The sequence below is a fragment of the Sinohyriopsis cumingii genome, chromosome 19 (assembly GCF_028554795.1).
Source record: "Sinohyriopsis cumingii isolate HCF-2022 chromosome 19, ASM2855479v2, whole genome shotgun sequence".
NCBI lineage: Eukaryota > Metazoa > Mollusca > Bivalvia > Unionida > Unionidae > Sinohyriopsis > Sinohyriopsis cumingii.
In genome coordinates, this window is record NC_142979.1 from 62,922,581 (window position 1) to 62,941,649 (window position 19,069).

At 35.1% G+C, this 19,069-nt stretch overlaps 1 protein-coding gene across 2 annotated transcripts in view; it reads left to right on the plus strand.

Moving 5' to 3' along the window:
* Nucleotides 1-12,075: 12,075 nt before the first annotated feature.
* LOC149775831 (ATP-binding cassette sub-family C member 3-like) overlaps nucleotides 12,076-19,069 on the plus strand; it is a 64,703-nt gene continuing 57,709 nt past the window's right edge. The window contains exons 1-2 of one of the 2 annotated variants that reach the window (XM_089943892.1): nucleotides 12,076-12,219; nucleotides 18,750-18,929. In XM_089943892.1, the coding sequence (XP_089800018.1) occupies nucleotides 12,175-12,219; nucleotides 18,750-18,929 (225 nt within the window). In that variant the 5' untranslated portion in view covers nucleotides 12,076-12,174. Of the gene's footprint in view, nucleotides 12,220-14,394; nucleotides 14,515-18,749; nucleotides 18,930-19,069 lie in introns of those variants that run through there. The other variant, XM_089943893.1, reaches the window with a different exon arrangement.

A 19,069-nucleotide genomic window follows, 5' to 3' on the forward strand; every position in this document is an offset into this window, starting at 1 on the left:
CAGATATTCTCAGCCGCGATAACTCTGAAGGTGAAGGTACTGGACGACATATTTCACCTGATATAGTTAACATAACTAACGTCATCGCGATCAATCTTAATTGTGATATCATCGAAAACAGCTATATCGCAGATGCGTCTGTGTCAAATCAAGCCAGGCAAGGGTTTGTTCTTTATTCGTTTTCACCGAAAGAATCACCTGGGTATTTAATAATACAAGAACCAATCAACCCGATTTATCTTCGATGTCATAATAATTTACTGCAGCGAGTAAATTTCTCTCTGACTGATCAATCTGGACATTTACTTGATCTTCGCGGAGAAACATTGAGTATAAATTTGTTAATAAAATCATAAATTGTGCAGGTAAAAAGAACAACAACAAAAAAATATATTTTACTTTTTTATTGATTCTCGCCGTCAATCAACTTACGCAGTTGTCGCGCACGATTATCAATTATTTTTTTAGACTCGTATTCATCAGATAACGCCGATTTGATCTTGTCAACGACACGAGCTAATGGAGCAAAATCACTTACTTCACCGTCACCGACGTTAATGAGTGACTTATACATCGCAGACTGAATCTTTTTCATAAATCTGTACTCGGACGACAGAGTATATCGACCTTGCTGCTTGTGTTGTATTATGGTATCAAAATCTGCAGTAATTTTGTCGGTATCTAGCTCGTCCGATATTGATATTTCTTTTATTTTCAACACGTCAATGGATTTAATTATTTCATCAATATTCTTCTGATTCATTATATTATTATTCTTATTTCTAAATAAATTTATTTATCCAATATCAGAGGATAATAAGAAAATTCGATCCAATTGCCAAATGTATATGAAAAAGTTGATTTATATATTTTATCTGCAGCAAACCGTACCGAACGTGAATTAATACCAAAATACTTGCCAGCAGAATTCATAGACTGAAAATATAGCTCTTCTTCTACATTTATTGATTTAACGGCTTTAGAAATTTTACTAAATTTACCAGTGTTCCCTTTTATGTTGTTTTCACCTGGCGTTATCGCCTGAAGATTTTTTTATCGAGTTATTAAGTTTATCTCCATCGATATGATCAATTACCAGATTGTTTTTTATTGGACCATTGAAACATTCAAATATGAATCTGTGATTAAGATAATTTTTTCTTGGATGACCTCCGGCATTGAAATGAACATAACCAGAATTAATAATGCTGCCAACGGATTTTTTCGTTTTAACGTGTCTCACGATGCCGTCGCTTGATGCTTCCTAGTTATCGATAGTTGGATGCTTCATGAATATTTGGTTCATATACATTATCCATATCTCTAAATCGAAGTTTGCCTGAAAACCTATCTAAATAATCTTCTTCGCATTTGATAGCGATACTACTATCGGGAGATTTTTTTATCATAACGTCGTTTTAGTTCCCTGTATTTGTTTGTGCCACATTCTGCACATATTCTAGTTTTTCCTAGAATTCCAATGTTAAATCTGATACATCTCGTTGGTCTAACTCCGCCTCGTTAGATATTTGTTTAAAATATAATATGTTATTTGATCTTGACGAGGCAGAATATATTGTTCCTGAAGTAGATCAGGCGAAAAAAGAATTCTACGATGATGGAGCAGCTCATGTTTGGTCTACATGGAAAGCAGCCGACATCGATAATACAATGAACGATACACGAGCCAAAAAGATAATTAATTCACTCAGTAGTGATAAATTCATATTCAGAATAAAATTTATTGTAAATAATGAAAATGATGTATGGATTACCCGTGATAAACGCGATCCTGTAATTGGTGGAAAAAAATCTGTCACGGTGAGTTATAATTCTAAGCCCGGATTATTGACAGGTATTGATAAACCATACTATGTACGAGCATATCCGGTAACAGCTATTGTTTATGGTATTTACCGATTAAATAAACCAGCCGTCGAGAATCTCGCTAAGATGAAAATGTCAACGAAAATAAATTTTGTAGCTGAGCGATTGATAGAACATTTTACAAATGCGCGACGGGGAAATGGCCTGACAGATCTGCGGCGAGAGAAAATAAATGACTGGACCGAATCAGTTGCTGATGGAGCATCAATAAATGATGTTGCTACGCTATCAGCGAAATTAAAATTTCCTATAACGGTAAAAACGTTATCGGGTGAAGTATTATACTCATCCGCGTACAGATCCAAAGGAGTACCTATCGAAATAATTGATCATAAGTCTCATGCTTGGTCGGCGTCGGTAACTATTTTCCCACGGCAGAGTAATATTAAATTTTATTCCACGGCTGCGGGAAATATGTTTGATTTTATTCATGAAATAAGTAAATCAGATCCTGTATCTGTCTGGTTATTTTCTAGTAATGAACGATACGATCAATTTGTCAGACCAAACGGAGACATGTATCGAAGTAAAATTTTACATGATTCAATGATATCGATGGCAGAAAAATACTCGATAAATAAAGAATTACTTGTTAATTGCTTCACTATTCCATCTGTTGTTGCTCACGCAGCAAGAGAGAAAAATTCATGGAAGCCAACTCGACGAGAATTTCTTAAAGATGTTCAGAATAGTTGTGTCGAATACGGTCATGGAGGATTGTGGAATACAAATTATAATTGTGCTAATATGATCTCGTTTGACATGATAGCGTGTTATCCAGGAAGTTTTTTAGGGATGGGCGACTGTAATAAATATTTTATGCAATTTGGCCATCCTACCGATGAAATGACCAGAGTATCAATTAATGGTCCGCTGCCGGATTTTATTTTAACAGGATTCGCTCGTGTTGTATAATTTAAGTTTGCTGCAGGGTTACATAAAATATGTTATATTTGGTTTGGTAAACATTTCTCAGAGCAACGATGGGCTCCAATAGTGTTATTGAGATACATGTTAGATTCTGCGATGTTGACGTCGTTGACGGTCAGTGAAGCAATTATTTCGTATCAGAAACAAATTGATGTCTGGTTGCCAACAGAACACGACGACGCAAAGGATCTAGGCAGAAAAAATAATTGGAAAATTTACTCAGGGTGGCGCGTATGATCATCAACGACATCATTGTAGATTAATCATGGATGAGGCTGAATTAGATTTTATTATCGCTGATACCGCTGAGAAGGGAATATTTTGTGATCGAGAAGATGTTTATGTTGCAGATGGAACAAAATTAGGTACCGTGGTAAGTTATCTTGAGGGAGAGTCAACGCAGTATACTCATTTAAGATCATCAATGTTGGCGTATGCGAGTATAAATTTGTTATCGATGATAAATAAATTTCCTGAGACCGCAATTAGAGTAGTTACTGACTCATTTTATGTTGACAGAAAATATTTATCAACGTTGGAAAAATTAACCGGAGATGGTTCGTGGGGTACATGGCGAGTAAAAGATGAAAATATTTTATATTATTGTGATAGCGCAGATGTTGCTGACGAAGAAAAATATTACTCAGATAGTATTTTAGAAATCTCGACGGCACCTTCTGTGTATGATCCCGCGGCAAGATATAAATTAGTTTATATAAATGGACCAGGATGATCAGGAAAAACAACCAGAATGATAGAATTATTCAAAAACTCTGACGTTATCGTGTTGACGCCGACACACAGATTAGCACGAGAAATGAGACAGCGTGGGGTTAATTCTTGCACGTACCACAGTTTTTTCAAATACAACGGTGGTGCATGGAGTCCATCTAGAATGGGAGAAAAATATATAAATAAAGTTATTATTTGGGATGAAATTTGTACTGTATTTGTTGGTGTATTAAAGATGTTTTTGGATTGGCTGTCAACGACAAATACTGCTGTAATTATGTGCGGAGATCACGGTCAGCCAAATCCTATTGATGGAGAATCACCTCATACGTGGTTGAAGAATTTTGTTGAGTATTACGAAGAAGTTGATACTGATTATAGATCATTAGATGGTCGGCTAAGTGAATTTAAAAAATTAATTCGATTAAAATCCAATAAAATTCAATGTGATGTAATGCGAGAAATAATTCCAGAAACATCAATGAATGATTTTCTGCTGACGTAGACGCCAAATGACTTAATAGTAGCTAGCAGAAAAATAATTCGAGATGTACTTCAGCAAAAATTATTCAAATTACATCAAGAAAAATTCCCATTACTGCCTGTTCCGTTATGGTACAGGCCGGTTAATACCAGATTGCAAAATATTGACGTTGATGTACCAGGACAGGAAAAACAAAAATTAGTGCTGAATGATGTTGTCGTGGTTGATATAAATTTAACCGAAGAAGCGCTAAACGCAGCAAAATCACCTTGGACGTTAGGTTATGCTATGACAATACATTCTTCACGTGGATTGACAATTTCTGATATACGAGTTTGGATTGTGGATGACTACGTCGAGTGGTCAAATTTAGTATATTTAGCCGTTTCTAGAGTGAGAAAAATATCTCAATTGGGTCGAATTACCTTAGATAGATCGATTATTAACGATGAAACAAATGAGTACATGATAAGAAAAAAATTATTTAGCCACAAACAATTTGACAAAAAAAATAATTACAAATTTGACCTTGATGTCGAATTCGTTTTATCGCTGAAAGAAAAGCAACGTAACCATTGTAGTGGTTGTAATTGTATTATAACGTGGACTTATCAAAAAAATGATACAAGACAATTAACCATAGACAGAAAAATAATAATTTAGGCCATAACAGAGAAAATTTTACTTTGGCGTGTTTAGAATGCAACAGGCGTGGAGTAGATTATCAAAGTGATTGAGGAGGTAATTGAGTATCAGCTGGAATTATTTGTAATTCTTCACGGGTAAATCCGCGTTGAGGAGCTAATGAATCTAACATATAAATAGCTGGTCTGCCTGATGATCTAGTAACAGATACTATTTTATGTGTTGTTGTACTCCAAATAGGATCGGTCGGTCTTTCTCGGCATCCCTCAGCTTCACCTGGTTTATACAAATATCTAACAATAACGTCACCCAGTACCGGACGAGTAGAAAAATCACGCCGCGATATCGGTATAAATTTTTTTGTGATAGCAACTGATGGTTTCATTGATATTCCTGCTGTTTTCTCGTTATTTATTGCTGAAATAACACCTGGTAACCTAATAACCCAGTCATTAGATCGCTTATTCTGAATAAATTCCATCGCGTATTGATAGTCAAATAATCTTTCAGCTAGCGTTCTGCTGAATCGCTCAACAATTGCTTGATCGTTATGAATATTAACTTTTCCACGTCTTATTTTTGTATTTTTATGTTTCATTAAAAAAGTAACAACACCAAAAAATTATCGTCCTGGATCAACCTGAAGTAGACGCGGCCACGTTAATGGACCTCGTTGATATATTTTTTCAAATGCGTTAGCTACTTCAGTTGCAGTTTTAGTTGTCAACGGCTCAGCTTCTTTATATCTGCTAGCGATATCAACTACGGTTAAAACATATTTATAAGTTTTATCATTAACTGTATCGTGCGGTAAAAACATTATATCAGCCTGATGAACTTCATTTGGCACGCTGACATCGAAATGTGCGTATTCGATCTTGCTAGGTGGTGGTAAATAAATCTGCCAAATAGCTTGCTTTGATAACCACGCAGCAGCTACTGATGGTTTTACTCGAGCAGCCTTTGCTAATTTCTTAATAGCTGATTTACCTCGCCAAAATCCAGCAGGAGAATAATAAATTGTTTCCATATTAATTACCAGCACCAAAAACTAATTTACCTTTCATAGCAGTATTAATAATCCAACTAGCTAATCTTTCTTTGAGGGATTTATCTTTTATAGAATTTAGCGCATGAATTAATTTTATATCAGCTAAATGTCGTTGTTGCAGATCTTTACTTCTATACTCGATATCATGAACCATACACGCTCGATCAATTGCATTTATAGGATTCTCATCTGGAATTGGTTGATCTTGATTATTTAATCTGATGTCGAGTCGTGTTCCTGGTCCGCAGTAATTGTATCCGGGAAGATGTTTTTCTCCGGGGTATTTTGCCCAAGGAGCTCCTGGTAACGATGATAATTTTGCTGCAACATCACCTCCGTGTTTTCTTCCTTTTTTTAATTGTTTTTATTTTACCAGATGAGGTGAATCTAAATTTTTTTGTGCCACATATTTCACATATACCAGTAACAGCGGATCTATTATTTTTTGTAGTAACAGTAATAAGATCCTTCGTTGGTGTTCGCGTTTTACACTTAACACAATATAAATCCATAATATAATTATATCATGAATGTAATTGATTTTTCAGCTACGAAATAAACTGTACCAGTAAAACATCATGCCATATTACCAAATTCAATTAGAATGATAATAAGTGGCCCATCAGGGTCAGGTAAAACTCAGTTGTTGCTGAATTTGATAATGAGATGGTTGAAATGGGATAAATTGTATCTGGTTGCACCATCCGTTGACGATCAGCGCTGTTATCAGGTATTAAAAGAATTTAATGAGAATGCAGCCTTGTTAAATAACGGAGAGAATATTATTGATTTTATTACCGATATTGAAGAAGCACCATCTATTGATGCTCTAGATGGATCTGTTAATAATTTAGTAGTCTATGATGATGTTATGTTAGATAAACAATCTAACCCAGCCAGAATATTTTCCCGTGGGCGTCATAAGAACAGAGATGTCATTTATGTGACGCAGAGATATACTCAAATTCCTAAAGTGATCAGAGATAACTGTAATATGCTAGCCGTCTTTAACGGCGTTGATGTTCATACGCTGAGAAATATTCATCAAACTTGGTGTAGCGGCGACATGGATCTAAATAAATTTAAAAATTTCTTTAGTCGAGCTCAATCAACACCATATGGATTTGTAACAGTTAATTTATGTGATCCAAGGACAAGATATCGAATCAGTCTAGATAGAATATTTTAAATTCATTTAAACACGACAGCAGCAGGGGAGCGCCTTGACGGATTAGTCGTCAAAAAAGTAAAAATAAAACAAAATAAATGAAATGAATACTCTATGGCAGCCATTTATGAACCAAAAACGTTTTCTATCGGGTTGGTGGCCACCTGCGATGAAAACTTTCCAGGAAGCTTTTATTTTGTAAAATAAATGTTTCTACGAGATAGTTTTTCATGAAACGTTTTATTTTTTGTCGGAACCCTTAGGTCTGTTCAGCCCCCCTGCTGCTCTAGTTTGTAATGATTGCGGAGGTTCCAGTTAATAGACTGTATCACTAATTTGTACTGATTATTCTCCAACTATGAGGATTTTTATTTTAACGTCTCTCTGACATCATCTAATTAGAGACGCGTTCTAACAGTAATCAAGGTTTGACGAAACTTCGTATAGCCGATTTCGAGAAACTAGCGGTTAGATAAAGGAAGTAAAGCAGAACACATGCTGTAAGATTATATATTACGTTTACATTTGGGCCATTACGTAACCTTTCAACTGAGTTTTGATATGGAACCTTCTTTGATATTTTAATTTTTGGGGATAGCGACCACCAACGACAGAAGTCGTGATGTATTTCATTCAGACGAACAGCGCAATAAGAGGCGCCCTATATGTCCCGTGTATGAAATATACGCAAATGTTAATAGATTGTATCATTAGTTTGTACTAAGAGTACTCCAACTTAGATGATTTTGATTTCAACGTCTCTTGTTCGGTATTCAAATGGGGACCGGTTCCAACAGTAGGAAAGTAGGAAAAGTTTGAAGAAAATTCGTCAAGCCCATTTTGAGAAATTTTCGGCTAGAGTGGGGAAGTCATGTAAAACGCTTGCCGTCAGAAATTCGCGACTAGATGAAGGAGGTCGGGAACAACACATACCCACAGAAGATTATATATTATGAACACAGTTGGGCCATTACGTCCCTTCTTTAGAGTTTTGACATTAACCGTTCTATTATATTCTACCTCTGAGGGATAGAGTACATCTACGAAGGAAGTTCTGACGAATGTCTTTAAGAGGAGTCAGCGTTATAAAGGGGAATAGGTAATACTAACCGGGTATGCAAAAACTAAAAAGTTCATTGATTGTATCAATAGACGAATAATTGTACTAAAATTTAGAAGATTTTGATTTGAACGTCTCTTGTGCAGTATCTAAAGTGGGACCCAGTCTTACAGTATGAAATGTTTGAAGAAAAGTCTTCGAGCCGATTTTGAAATTTCGTGGCTAGAGACGGGTGTTCGAGTGACATGTTGTCTCTCGAGAATAAAGTCCACCAAAGAAGGAAGTCCTGACGAATTTCGTCGACAAGAAACAACGATATAAGGGGCGCCCAATGAGTGTCGAGTATGAACAACATGAACATGTTAATATATCATTTCAATAATTTGTACTAATTTGTACTCCTACTTGGAGGATTTTGATTTCAGCGTTTCTTGGACATAAGATTCCTCGAGCCGATTTTAAAATATCAACGGCTACGTGAAGGAGATCTGGTTCAATATATGCCGTAGGAAGATTATACCTTACGTTTACATTTTGGCCAATGCGTCCACCCATTCTCGAGGTTTTCACATAGAACATTCTTTGATATTTTATCTCTAGTGTATAGATTCCACCCAAGAAGGAAGACAAGTCGAACTTTGTCGACAGTAATCAGCACAATAATGGGCTCGATATGCGTACAGGGAATGCAAAATCAGCAAATGTTAACCTTTTCTAAGATATTTGATATGAATGGGAGATTAGAAACTGGGCAGTAGTTCTTTAAATCGTTATGGTTTATTGTTATTTTCTTCAGCAGAGGTTTTACAATGGCAGTTTTGAAAAATGATGGAAATTCCCCAGATGAGAGAGAGGTATTAATAACATCAGTTAGTGAAGGCAATACTGGATCTAAGTACTCAAGCAGCAGTGATGTTGGTATTGGATCAAGTTCACATGACTTTTGTGCACTCTTCATCAGGATTGTACTTTCGAAATAAATAGAGACAGGTTCAAATGCTGCTAATGGTTGCCGCTGAAATTCTGTATCCCAACTGTATGGTGACGACGAGTCAACTGAAATTGTGGTGTCAAGCTTATCTCTAATGGTTTGTACTTTGTCACAGAATAAATTTGCAAACATGTCCGGAAGGTCGACTGTTCTGCTGTAGGAGGTAAGCAAGTTGTTAGGTTAGCTTGGATATCGTGAATTGGTTTAGTTCTATTTATCATACGGAGGTTTCTCTTAGTAGCAGATAAAGGTGGAGGGTTAGGGACTGATACGTCAAGATGGAATATAATGCAGAGGTGATCTGATGCAAGGTCATGGGATACCAGGGAGGACCGCATAATGTTATCATCAGGTCTATGAAGAATCCAGTCTAAGATGTGACCAAGTTTATGGATGGGTTGGTTAACTGACTGTTTGAGGTTGAAAACATTAATGGAATCTATGCGTTTTGATGCATTTGAGTTTCCGGGACAGTCAAAGTGAAAGTTGAAATCTCCAAAAATAATCAGGTTGCCATCTATCGAATTTCCATAGTCCAAGAGATTCGGAAACTGCTCCAAAAAGACAGAGTCAGCCAGCTTGTATTTTCACTTGGAGGAGGGCGGTATAGGCAGAAAAAATGGACTGACCTTTGCTCCAGTGTGAGTGTGGTTTGGACTAGTTCAAACGATGTGTGGTCCAAATTGAATGTTGTGGTGTGGTTAAGACGTTTTATCATGGAGTTCTTGGTGATGACAGCAATTCCACCTCTGCGAGAATAACGGGTGAACGACTTGATCGAGTTACCAGTGGGTGTTAGATCCGCACACTTGGGCTCATCGCCTGATGTTTTTAGCAATGTTTCTGTCAGGAAAAATACGTGAATATTCTGGTCGTTGATAAAATTAACTATTTCTGTGCGCTTTTCCGTTGGTCCTACTAACTGGGCATTGAATAATGCAATGCGCAGAGGTATTTCTTGGATAGTTGACACAAAGGTTGACGAATAAATATGGATTTGAATTAGGTTATCTATAGTAACGATCGAATATTTTTTAAATTGTTGAGCCGAAATAAGGGAGATAACTGGAATTCTTCTTCCTGTTCTACACCGGCCAGCTTTGAAACAACGTTTCTTTCTTCGCTTCTGTTTACATTTAGGTAATGATGAATGTAGTCTCAGTTTTATTAGTCTAGAGCACGGTGTAGTGTGGAGAGCCAAGGAGTGATCATTTAAAGCAATTAACGAGGGTCCATCGTAGCATAAACGAGTTGATTGGCGAGTATCACGTGATGGCGGTTTGTTCAAAAACAGTGGAGCAAGACAGCTGAGAAAAAGTTTAATTGTTCTCATTTCCAAAACAAGGACATGAAGAAACACATACGAATTTAACAGCCAATACATAATTAAGACAATAACGAAGATTGAAACAGGCAACAAGCACAAATATCATGAAAACGGCACTAACAAATGGAACAGCTGCTTCGAGCCGGTTAAGCGATAGCGGCCATCTTGTTTATATCAAAGTGTAACCAGGTTGTCTATTCATAATTTACTATTACATTTTATTTTATTTTTAAAAAGAAGAAAAAGAAAAACGTTTGTACTGTTCAATGAAAAGAAAATTTCAATTTCAATTTTCCGAAGTTTTTTTATTATACCAGAATGAGAACTATTTGTCTAATCTACAAAAATAAAATAAATTGTTGTAAGGTCAGTTAACAGTGTTTTAATAATAGCCAACTCACCTGCGCTTCCAATATGTTATATTTGGAGGTTAGACACCAGGTTAAGGGCTTCACATGGCAAGATTATATATATATATATATATATATATATATATATCACCTGCCCCAGGGTTCAGATTGTGATAGCAAATATATGTTTAGAGGTCAAGTTAGACAGTCTGTCAGGCGTATTGCACAAAAAAAACGGATATTATAGAGCATTGTATTTTCCTCGTCCTCTTGCCACCTTGAACCGTGTTTCAATTAATCTATGCTCTTGTATCAACATGATCGCACATTTATTGTAACCGACTTTCAGACATGTTGTTTACAGCTCAGAATGGACTGTTTATGTGTTACCCATTAGAAATTTAATCCATTCATACCATTTTTGATAGATTTATTCCTTCAGTTCTTGCTCCATCCACATGAGCTACACACAAATTCATATGGAAATTCATTATTTATATTATTGTCCTTTTGTTGTTTTGTTTCACGTATCATGTATGGCCAAGATGGGTAAGCAAGTTTCATTTTACAATTTAGTTATTATATGCATAATGTGAGAAATGCTAATATTGTGGCATCTGAACTTACTACAATGCAATTTTGAAAGTCTTAATCTAGATCATAAACATTGTCAGCAAAATTGTTATAATCATCATCGTAGCCATCGTTATTCTCTTTTTATTATTCTTATTATTATTATTATTATTATTATTATTATTATTATTATTATTATTATTGTGAGGATAGTAATTATTGACAAGTTACAATGACACAGAAATCAAAATGTATTCAACCCTTCCCTTCTGTGAGAGGAAAAGAAAAAGCATGATATGAAGATAAAGCCGAAAATGTAAACAACAACAACTAAAACCAAAACAGCCAATCAGGTTTTTTCTTCAGTTATGCTCTGAAAGAAATAAGTTATAGAGGAAGTAGCGTTGCAATATCGTTTTACCTGTTACTTTCACAATCAGAACGCATTTGGACAGCTTTGCTGGTTTACCTAGCAGCTGCTAAAGAGACTGAATACGAAGTCATACGGACATAACGAAAACAAATTAAAACCAACAGAAGTAGTTTCGGAAGCCAGCTGAGAATATTGATTGTTTTACGCAGACATTTTATTTATTTATACAGCAAGGAAATATAGAACAGGCACTAGAACTCAGCATTTTAAGCGAAATAGATCTGGAATTTTTAGAAATTTTGGAGATGGAGCTAACGTTTAAAATAATAGCTTGACATGTCTTCATTGAAATGGCATCTGACGCATTTCATGTGCAATAAGTGATAAAAATAACGGAATCGATTATCTGACTTCAGAGTGCACGAACAAGTCGATTTCTTCGCTTGTGCTAGGGTATTCCGAGAATATATTTTTTTAGTAATTAATTTAATTACTTCTAATGACATTGGTACAGATTCTTTCAGAGGATATTACCTTTCACGTGAGAGCTAGTCTTGAATGATGATCTGGAGCAAGTTAAATAAGAACTAATTACAAATAGAGATGGGTGTTAACATTGACTTCATCTGTGGGGAAGATACAGTTTTCGTAAGTATACCAAGGCTATCCATTTAAAGCGTGTAATAGACTTTCCTTTCACTGAATCTGTCTGTTTTTCTGTCTCTCTGTCTCTGTCTCTCTCTCTCTCTCTCTCTCTTTATCACTCTATGCCTATGTATATGTTATATATCTATATCTTATCTGCTTGTTTGCTTGTCCGTCTATCTATCTATCTATCTATGTATCTATCTATATATATATATATATATATATATATATATATCCCAATCATTGTATATACATGAGGAAATGTATTCATTTAGCGTACCTTAATATAAATGCAATCAAAAATACATACGTGCATTGCAATGATTTTCTAACGGACAATAGTACAAGTATTCAAATGCAGATGTATATTATATCGTCCATAAATCCTTGTCAGATGCAAAATACTTCCTCTTAACATGTTTTGTTTATTCAAATATGTTCTCAACATATTTATACTTGTTACGCTCAGTTTAACTGTATAAGAATGGAATATCTGGAAGAGCAAATTTATGATATGAATACTGATTTTATTCTGTCTCGTCATCTGGGTCAAAAGTAGTAGCATTTATTAGTTTCAAATGCAGCCATATTGTGTGAAAATGTACATCAGGAAACATAGAGGTATGATTTGATACCTGAGAAGATACAGATTTATACAGAATGCTTATAAAACTGGTTTCCAATGATATTTTACGAAGCATATTCCAAGAATAGGTAATATTGAACAGTAAGAGGTGCTGCAAATACCTATGGTGATTATAATCTAAACTCAGTTTAAACAAAACATGTACTTTATTATCAGCACCACAACCTTTCTTCCTGTGGTATCATCGTCATTATCATCTTGTTGTTGTTGTTTTTCTTCTTCTTCTTCTTCTTCCTCCTCAATTTCATGAAATTTTAAATTATTAAACAATGTAGAATGATCGAATTATCAATCAAACTGTAATTTAATAGGGCGAATTTCCCAGATTTAATTTAGAAGCTTCCGAAAATATTTTTAATGATCTATGTATGTAAGTATGTATGTATGTATGTATGTATGTATGTATGTATGTATGTATGCATATTATATATGTATGTATGCATGTAGCTATGTATGTATCTATGTATGTATGTATCAATATATATATATATATATATATATATATATATATATATATATATATATATATACATGCACTGTAAAAAATATGTAATCTACATTGGTTTCAGAAGGGGATTAGGGATGATTGGAAACTGCGTGGTTCGTTGTGCTTAAAATTGTTATCTTTCAGTGTTGTATGTTTCTTTCCGCTGAAAAGTTTGTAATATCGAACCTGAAATGGAAATTCCCTGAACTCACTATAAATCCGCTACTTCTGAATAAAACATGCTAGGAGAACATTTTCAGTTTGTATCTACAATATGTCTACTGTGTATATTATTGTGTTTATCCCATGTGTATACATTTAAAGTGTTCATTTTGTAATAAATCTAATGTGTACATTAGTGTATATATTCCATGTGTATACATAAAAAGTGTGCAGTTTGCAATAAAATTACAGTGTATGCCACGTATATACATACAAAATGTACAATTGGTAATATGTCTAGTAGGGACATAATTGTGTAGATCCTATGAATATACATTGATAGTGTACATTTTTGTTTCGTTATAAGTCTACTGTGTATATATATATATATATATATATATATATATATATATATATATATATATATATATATATATATATATAGACACACACACACACACACACACATTAAGAGTACTGATATGCAGCATTATTTTGTTTAGTGTATGTACTTTTTTGTCTTGTGGTTTAGACTTTTGCTGTTACTAATTAACGTATCCATCACGTACCATATATATGTACGTGAAAGTTCACCACGTTACAATTTGTGGTACGCTACGAGACGAGAAATATACATAAGGGAAAATCTTTTCGCATCACCGTGTAGAAGCCTATTTATGTTCCTGTATCTGTTATATGTAGATACTTGCGACCTTTTTCTTGTCTTTTATTGTGTGTTTATTCGGGCTGGTTTTTTTCTTGTTTCCTACTTTCTCTTTTTTTCTTTTCTTTGCTCTATTATGTACAACACTACTGACAACTGTACCGCCCCCACTTTTGGAACTTATTGCATAAGAAATGGACTTGCACTTTAAACAGTTTAATCGCACCTTTTTAGTCTCATTTCCGCTTGTCTCTCCACTGAACACACACTCGAGGAAAGACAAATACACTCACGAGTTTGACAGTTTCTACTATGACCTGTTTTTTAAAAGATCAAGTAAGTGCATATTCTCACCTTATATCATAATTTGTACACGATAAGTTCATTTATATCTTAATAATTATAATCCAGTTGTTTTCCTTACATCTCATGTGTTCACTTCTGTTGTTACGTTGTAAGGATAATCGTTATATTAGGAAATAATATTAGCTCGGTCGAACAACAGTTTTGTCTAATCCCATGTTTCTTATGTACCCTACAAAGATGTACAGATTTTCATTTATTATTGTAAATATCGAAAACTAAATTTTCCTTGCTCTAATAGCAGTTCCACACACTCAGCAAAGCCTAGACACAAGTTTTATTTATATCACATACAAATACAGATACTTGCATTTATTTCCAACGCAGTTAAGATTGACAGCAAGCGTATCTGTAATGACGGAATAAATGGAATGAATGAACTCTTTGCAAAACGGATAAATTGCTTTTTTATTTTCTGAACTTCGAATTTTATTTATATATATTAAATAAATATTGGACACACTTATGATTTAAACATGAACGATGGTTTAAATGAAGAAAGTAGATCACTACACAAGAGCATAGTTAAATACTTTGGTACTGAACGCGCAGCATATTCAAACGTGTGGAAAATATAAACTAGGCAATAGAAGAACCTGAAGGAGGCAATTCAAATTTTTCAATGCATTACATTTGATCTATGTCATTAATATGGTTTACTTCACATTACTACCGAACATATATATTGTTTTCTATCCTCCATTTCTATCTTTCCCCTTTTCCGTTGGGTTATGTGACTGTATTTTGCCATCATTATTTGTACTGTGGAGAGAGAGAGAGAGAGAGAGAGGCGGTTGATGGTTTGGGCAGTTACAGCCGCAACAAACGCTGGGCCCGATTTGCATTATTTTGGCGTGGCCTCTTTTATTTTCGTCCATATTGTGCTGGAGGAAAACATTAAAACTGTACTTGAACCAAGTAACCCACATTAATCTGGTTCGTTGTTGTGTTATTGTGTTGTGATTTGAATTTTTTACGTAGCTTTAACAATTTTTCAGTCATATCGCTACGATGTCTGCAATGTGGCAGTTTATAGTGATGTCTAGCACTGGGGCATCATGCCACAAACATGTAGCATGATGTCCCACCCAGTCACATTATCCTGACACCGGGCCGACCAGTCCTAACACTAACCTCTTAATGCTGAGCGCCAAGCGAGGCAGCTGTTAGTACCATTTTTGTAAGTCTCTGATATGACTCGGCCGGGGATCGAACCCACGACCTCCAGCATCCGAGGGGGACGCTCTAACCACTAGGCCACCGGAGCGGTTCTGGTTCGTTGTAACGGTATGTTTACTCTTTCCTAAGGATATATATTTACGGTGTTCATAATATAAATGATACATAAATGCAATTGCCAGTGACACTAGGCCTGTATGTTAATTTGGTCGGTTACGTGGCACACGTACTGTATCGGTTTTAATCCTTTGTTGTTGTTTCTTAAACCTATTATAATGTTCTAAAAATCGATTGTTAAGTATTAAATATAACAATGTCCAAATGGTGCCCCCCACCCCCCTCTGACTCTCTCTCTTTCTGGATTATCGTAGCTAAATACAGGCGAAACACCCTGAAAATATGACCGCTGGGGATTTTTACTTGTGTGACCTATGAATGATGGTAATGTTGGTCAAGCCGTCCAAAGGGGAGGGGGGCGCAAGAGAATTGTGTAGTCTTTAGAAATGTTAATTAAAGCAGAATAATAACTTAGATGAGCTGTCAATATATTAAAATATTTCAATTACCTCTTGTTTTTTCGTTATTTCACTTAGTTTCTATTCCACACTAATTTCCATACGCCATTACGTGAATGCCTGACAGTTCAGGTTCAGTGTACAAAAGGCTAACCGTGTTTGCAGTACACTACTTTCTTCATAAAAACCACATTTCATGTTTAAATCGTGAGTGTGTCTTATATTGATCTAATAAATGTGAATAAAAAGAGATACTGAAAAAGAAAACAATCAACTTATCAATTTGCGTATGTGATTGTGAACAAGAAGAAAAATCGTAGAATTACATTTTGTAGCGGACACACTCGCAGGGATTTGAGGAGTTCATTCACTCGGTCAATACACAGCTGCCAGGAGCATATCGTAACTCCATTTCAAGTGCAAATATGTGTAGTTGTATGTGATATAAATAACATATATGTACAGCATGTACGCTGTACCAATGATATACCACTCGTTGTATAAAATATTCATTAAAAGGAAACTCGGGCAAGCCTCGTTTCCTTTTAATGAAAAAGTTATACATCTCGTGGTATACCAGTGATACAGCGTACATACTATACATACATGTGGGTGGGTTTTGTTGTGAGTGGACAGCGAATAAAGTTTCATTTTGATACATGGCTTTTAAATGACTCACATCTTATAGCAGTTTTCCTATCGTTACTTCTTCAGTTTATTTAATGTGCTCTAATATTTATCTTCTACAATAAACTTGTAATGATTTCATCCCAGAATACAGTCCCAGTTTTTTCATCTGACGGCTGACAAGTGTGCGTGCCAACAGGCCGTGACACTTGTCTTCGTTCCATCCCTTCATGACAGATGTATTTGTTAGGCCTCTCCACAGACAGGACTACTTGTAAGCACGCATGCGGCAACAGATACTAAACAATTTTTCTGTTGTATTTTTGTTTAATATTTGCCGCCCTCGTGGACAGTAATCTAAACAAGATGAATGTATTACACATGTGAATGACATCCACTGCCATTTGTCATGATTCTGAAATTTTTTACTTGACAGAGATATTTTGTAACTGAGAGAATTTTTATGGAACAAACAAAGTGGAGAGAAATCTTGATTTTAACAGAGGCAGAATGGAATTCAATCTTACTCATGTCTTTAAATGGATGTACGAAATCTGTTTTTACAGGAATCAAACCAATTATTGTGATATGGGAGTCTTTAACTTAGCATCAAAGAAAAGCTATGTAATCAAATATCAGATATAATTTGGCATTTTTTGTTTTAAGCAAATATATCAGGTGTGAACTGTATGATTGTTATGAAACTATTTGATCAAAGTATTACTGTCCAAAAGTAAAATCTGGAAACAGAACCTTTTGGATTTTCAAGTTATTTTTTCGCATTAGGTTGCCTAAGACTGCTTCTTTTTCATGCAGAAAATTTTGTCGAACGATATTTAGCAATAATAAAATAGACAATAAAGATAAGAAGAAGATTTTATGTTTGCTTTCATATTCTGGAAGGCCGGATTTTAATATTCAAATAATTTTCGTACCCTGTTCATCAAATTTTGATTCATGCTTTTAAAGTGGCCAAACAGGACGTAAGGTTTTTCATCTCGTTATCTCGAGTGTGTGTCTTTTTTATTTTATCGTAGCGTAAGCAACATGAATAATATCGTTACGAAGTCTGTAGTGCCGCATTTTATAGTGATGTCTAGCACGGTGGCATCATGCCACAGACATGTGACATCATGTCCCACCCAGTCACATTATGCTGAAACCAGGCCGACCAGTCTTAATACTAACTTTTTAATGCTTAGCGCCAAGCAAGGCAGCTGCAGGTACCATTTTATAAGTCTTTCTTGTGACTCAGCCTGGGTTCGAACCCGTGGTCTTCCGCATCAGAGGTGGACGCTCTAACCACTTGGTTCACCAGAGCGGTCGACAACCGCTGGTAGGTGTCATAAAAATAATATATAGCTCGTGTAAATAGAGACATTTGTAAAATAGAAATATCGTGACAAAATAGGGGTGTGGTGTGGATGCAGTTTTTGAGTCTTTGAACATTCCTGTTTTTATAACTCACCATTAACTGCTAATGTCCTGGTATTTCAACCAACTTTTTGTCTGATACAAATATTTTCATTCGGTTAGTCTGTGTACAAATATTTCGAATTTTGAATCAAAGACACTCTACGGGAAATGTTTAAAACTGTCTGTTTAATAAAATGTTAAATTCAACAATAATGAAATAATCAGGACCCATCTCCACCCCCAAATCATCTATTCAAAATCTTTAAAGTGGTTTTACAGTTATTGCAAAACATAATTTAAATTTAGCATACTCCGATATAAACTGGACATGATAGTATGGTCCAATTAAGTTTTAGACTTTATAATGTATAATTTTTAAAACAAAATCCTGCATGATCAGACTTTAATGTTGTATTAGTTAAACTCTTAATAACTATAATTAAAATTAATTTATCAATAATGACATTCCAGAAAGAGAGTTTGCTGCTGAACAACTCGCGCCCACAGTTTACAGACTGCTTCCAGAACACACTTTTAGTATGGATTCCCTGTGGCTGGCTATGGATCACGCTACCAGTCTATATCTACTACCTAACTGTAAAGACAAACGGTGCCGCCAATCCTTTCACATGCCTCAACATATTAAAGACGGTAAAAAATCGTAATGATATCTGGTATGAATATTAATTGCATCACTGTTGCTAAAGCTGGACTTTTCTCTTGCTATTGACATTTAAATTGTGCCACCCTGCCCTGTGACTTCTTTATTTGTGTTGGATTAAAACAAATGT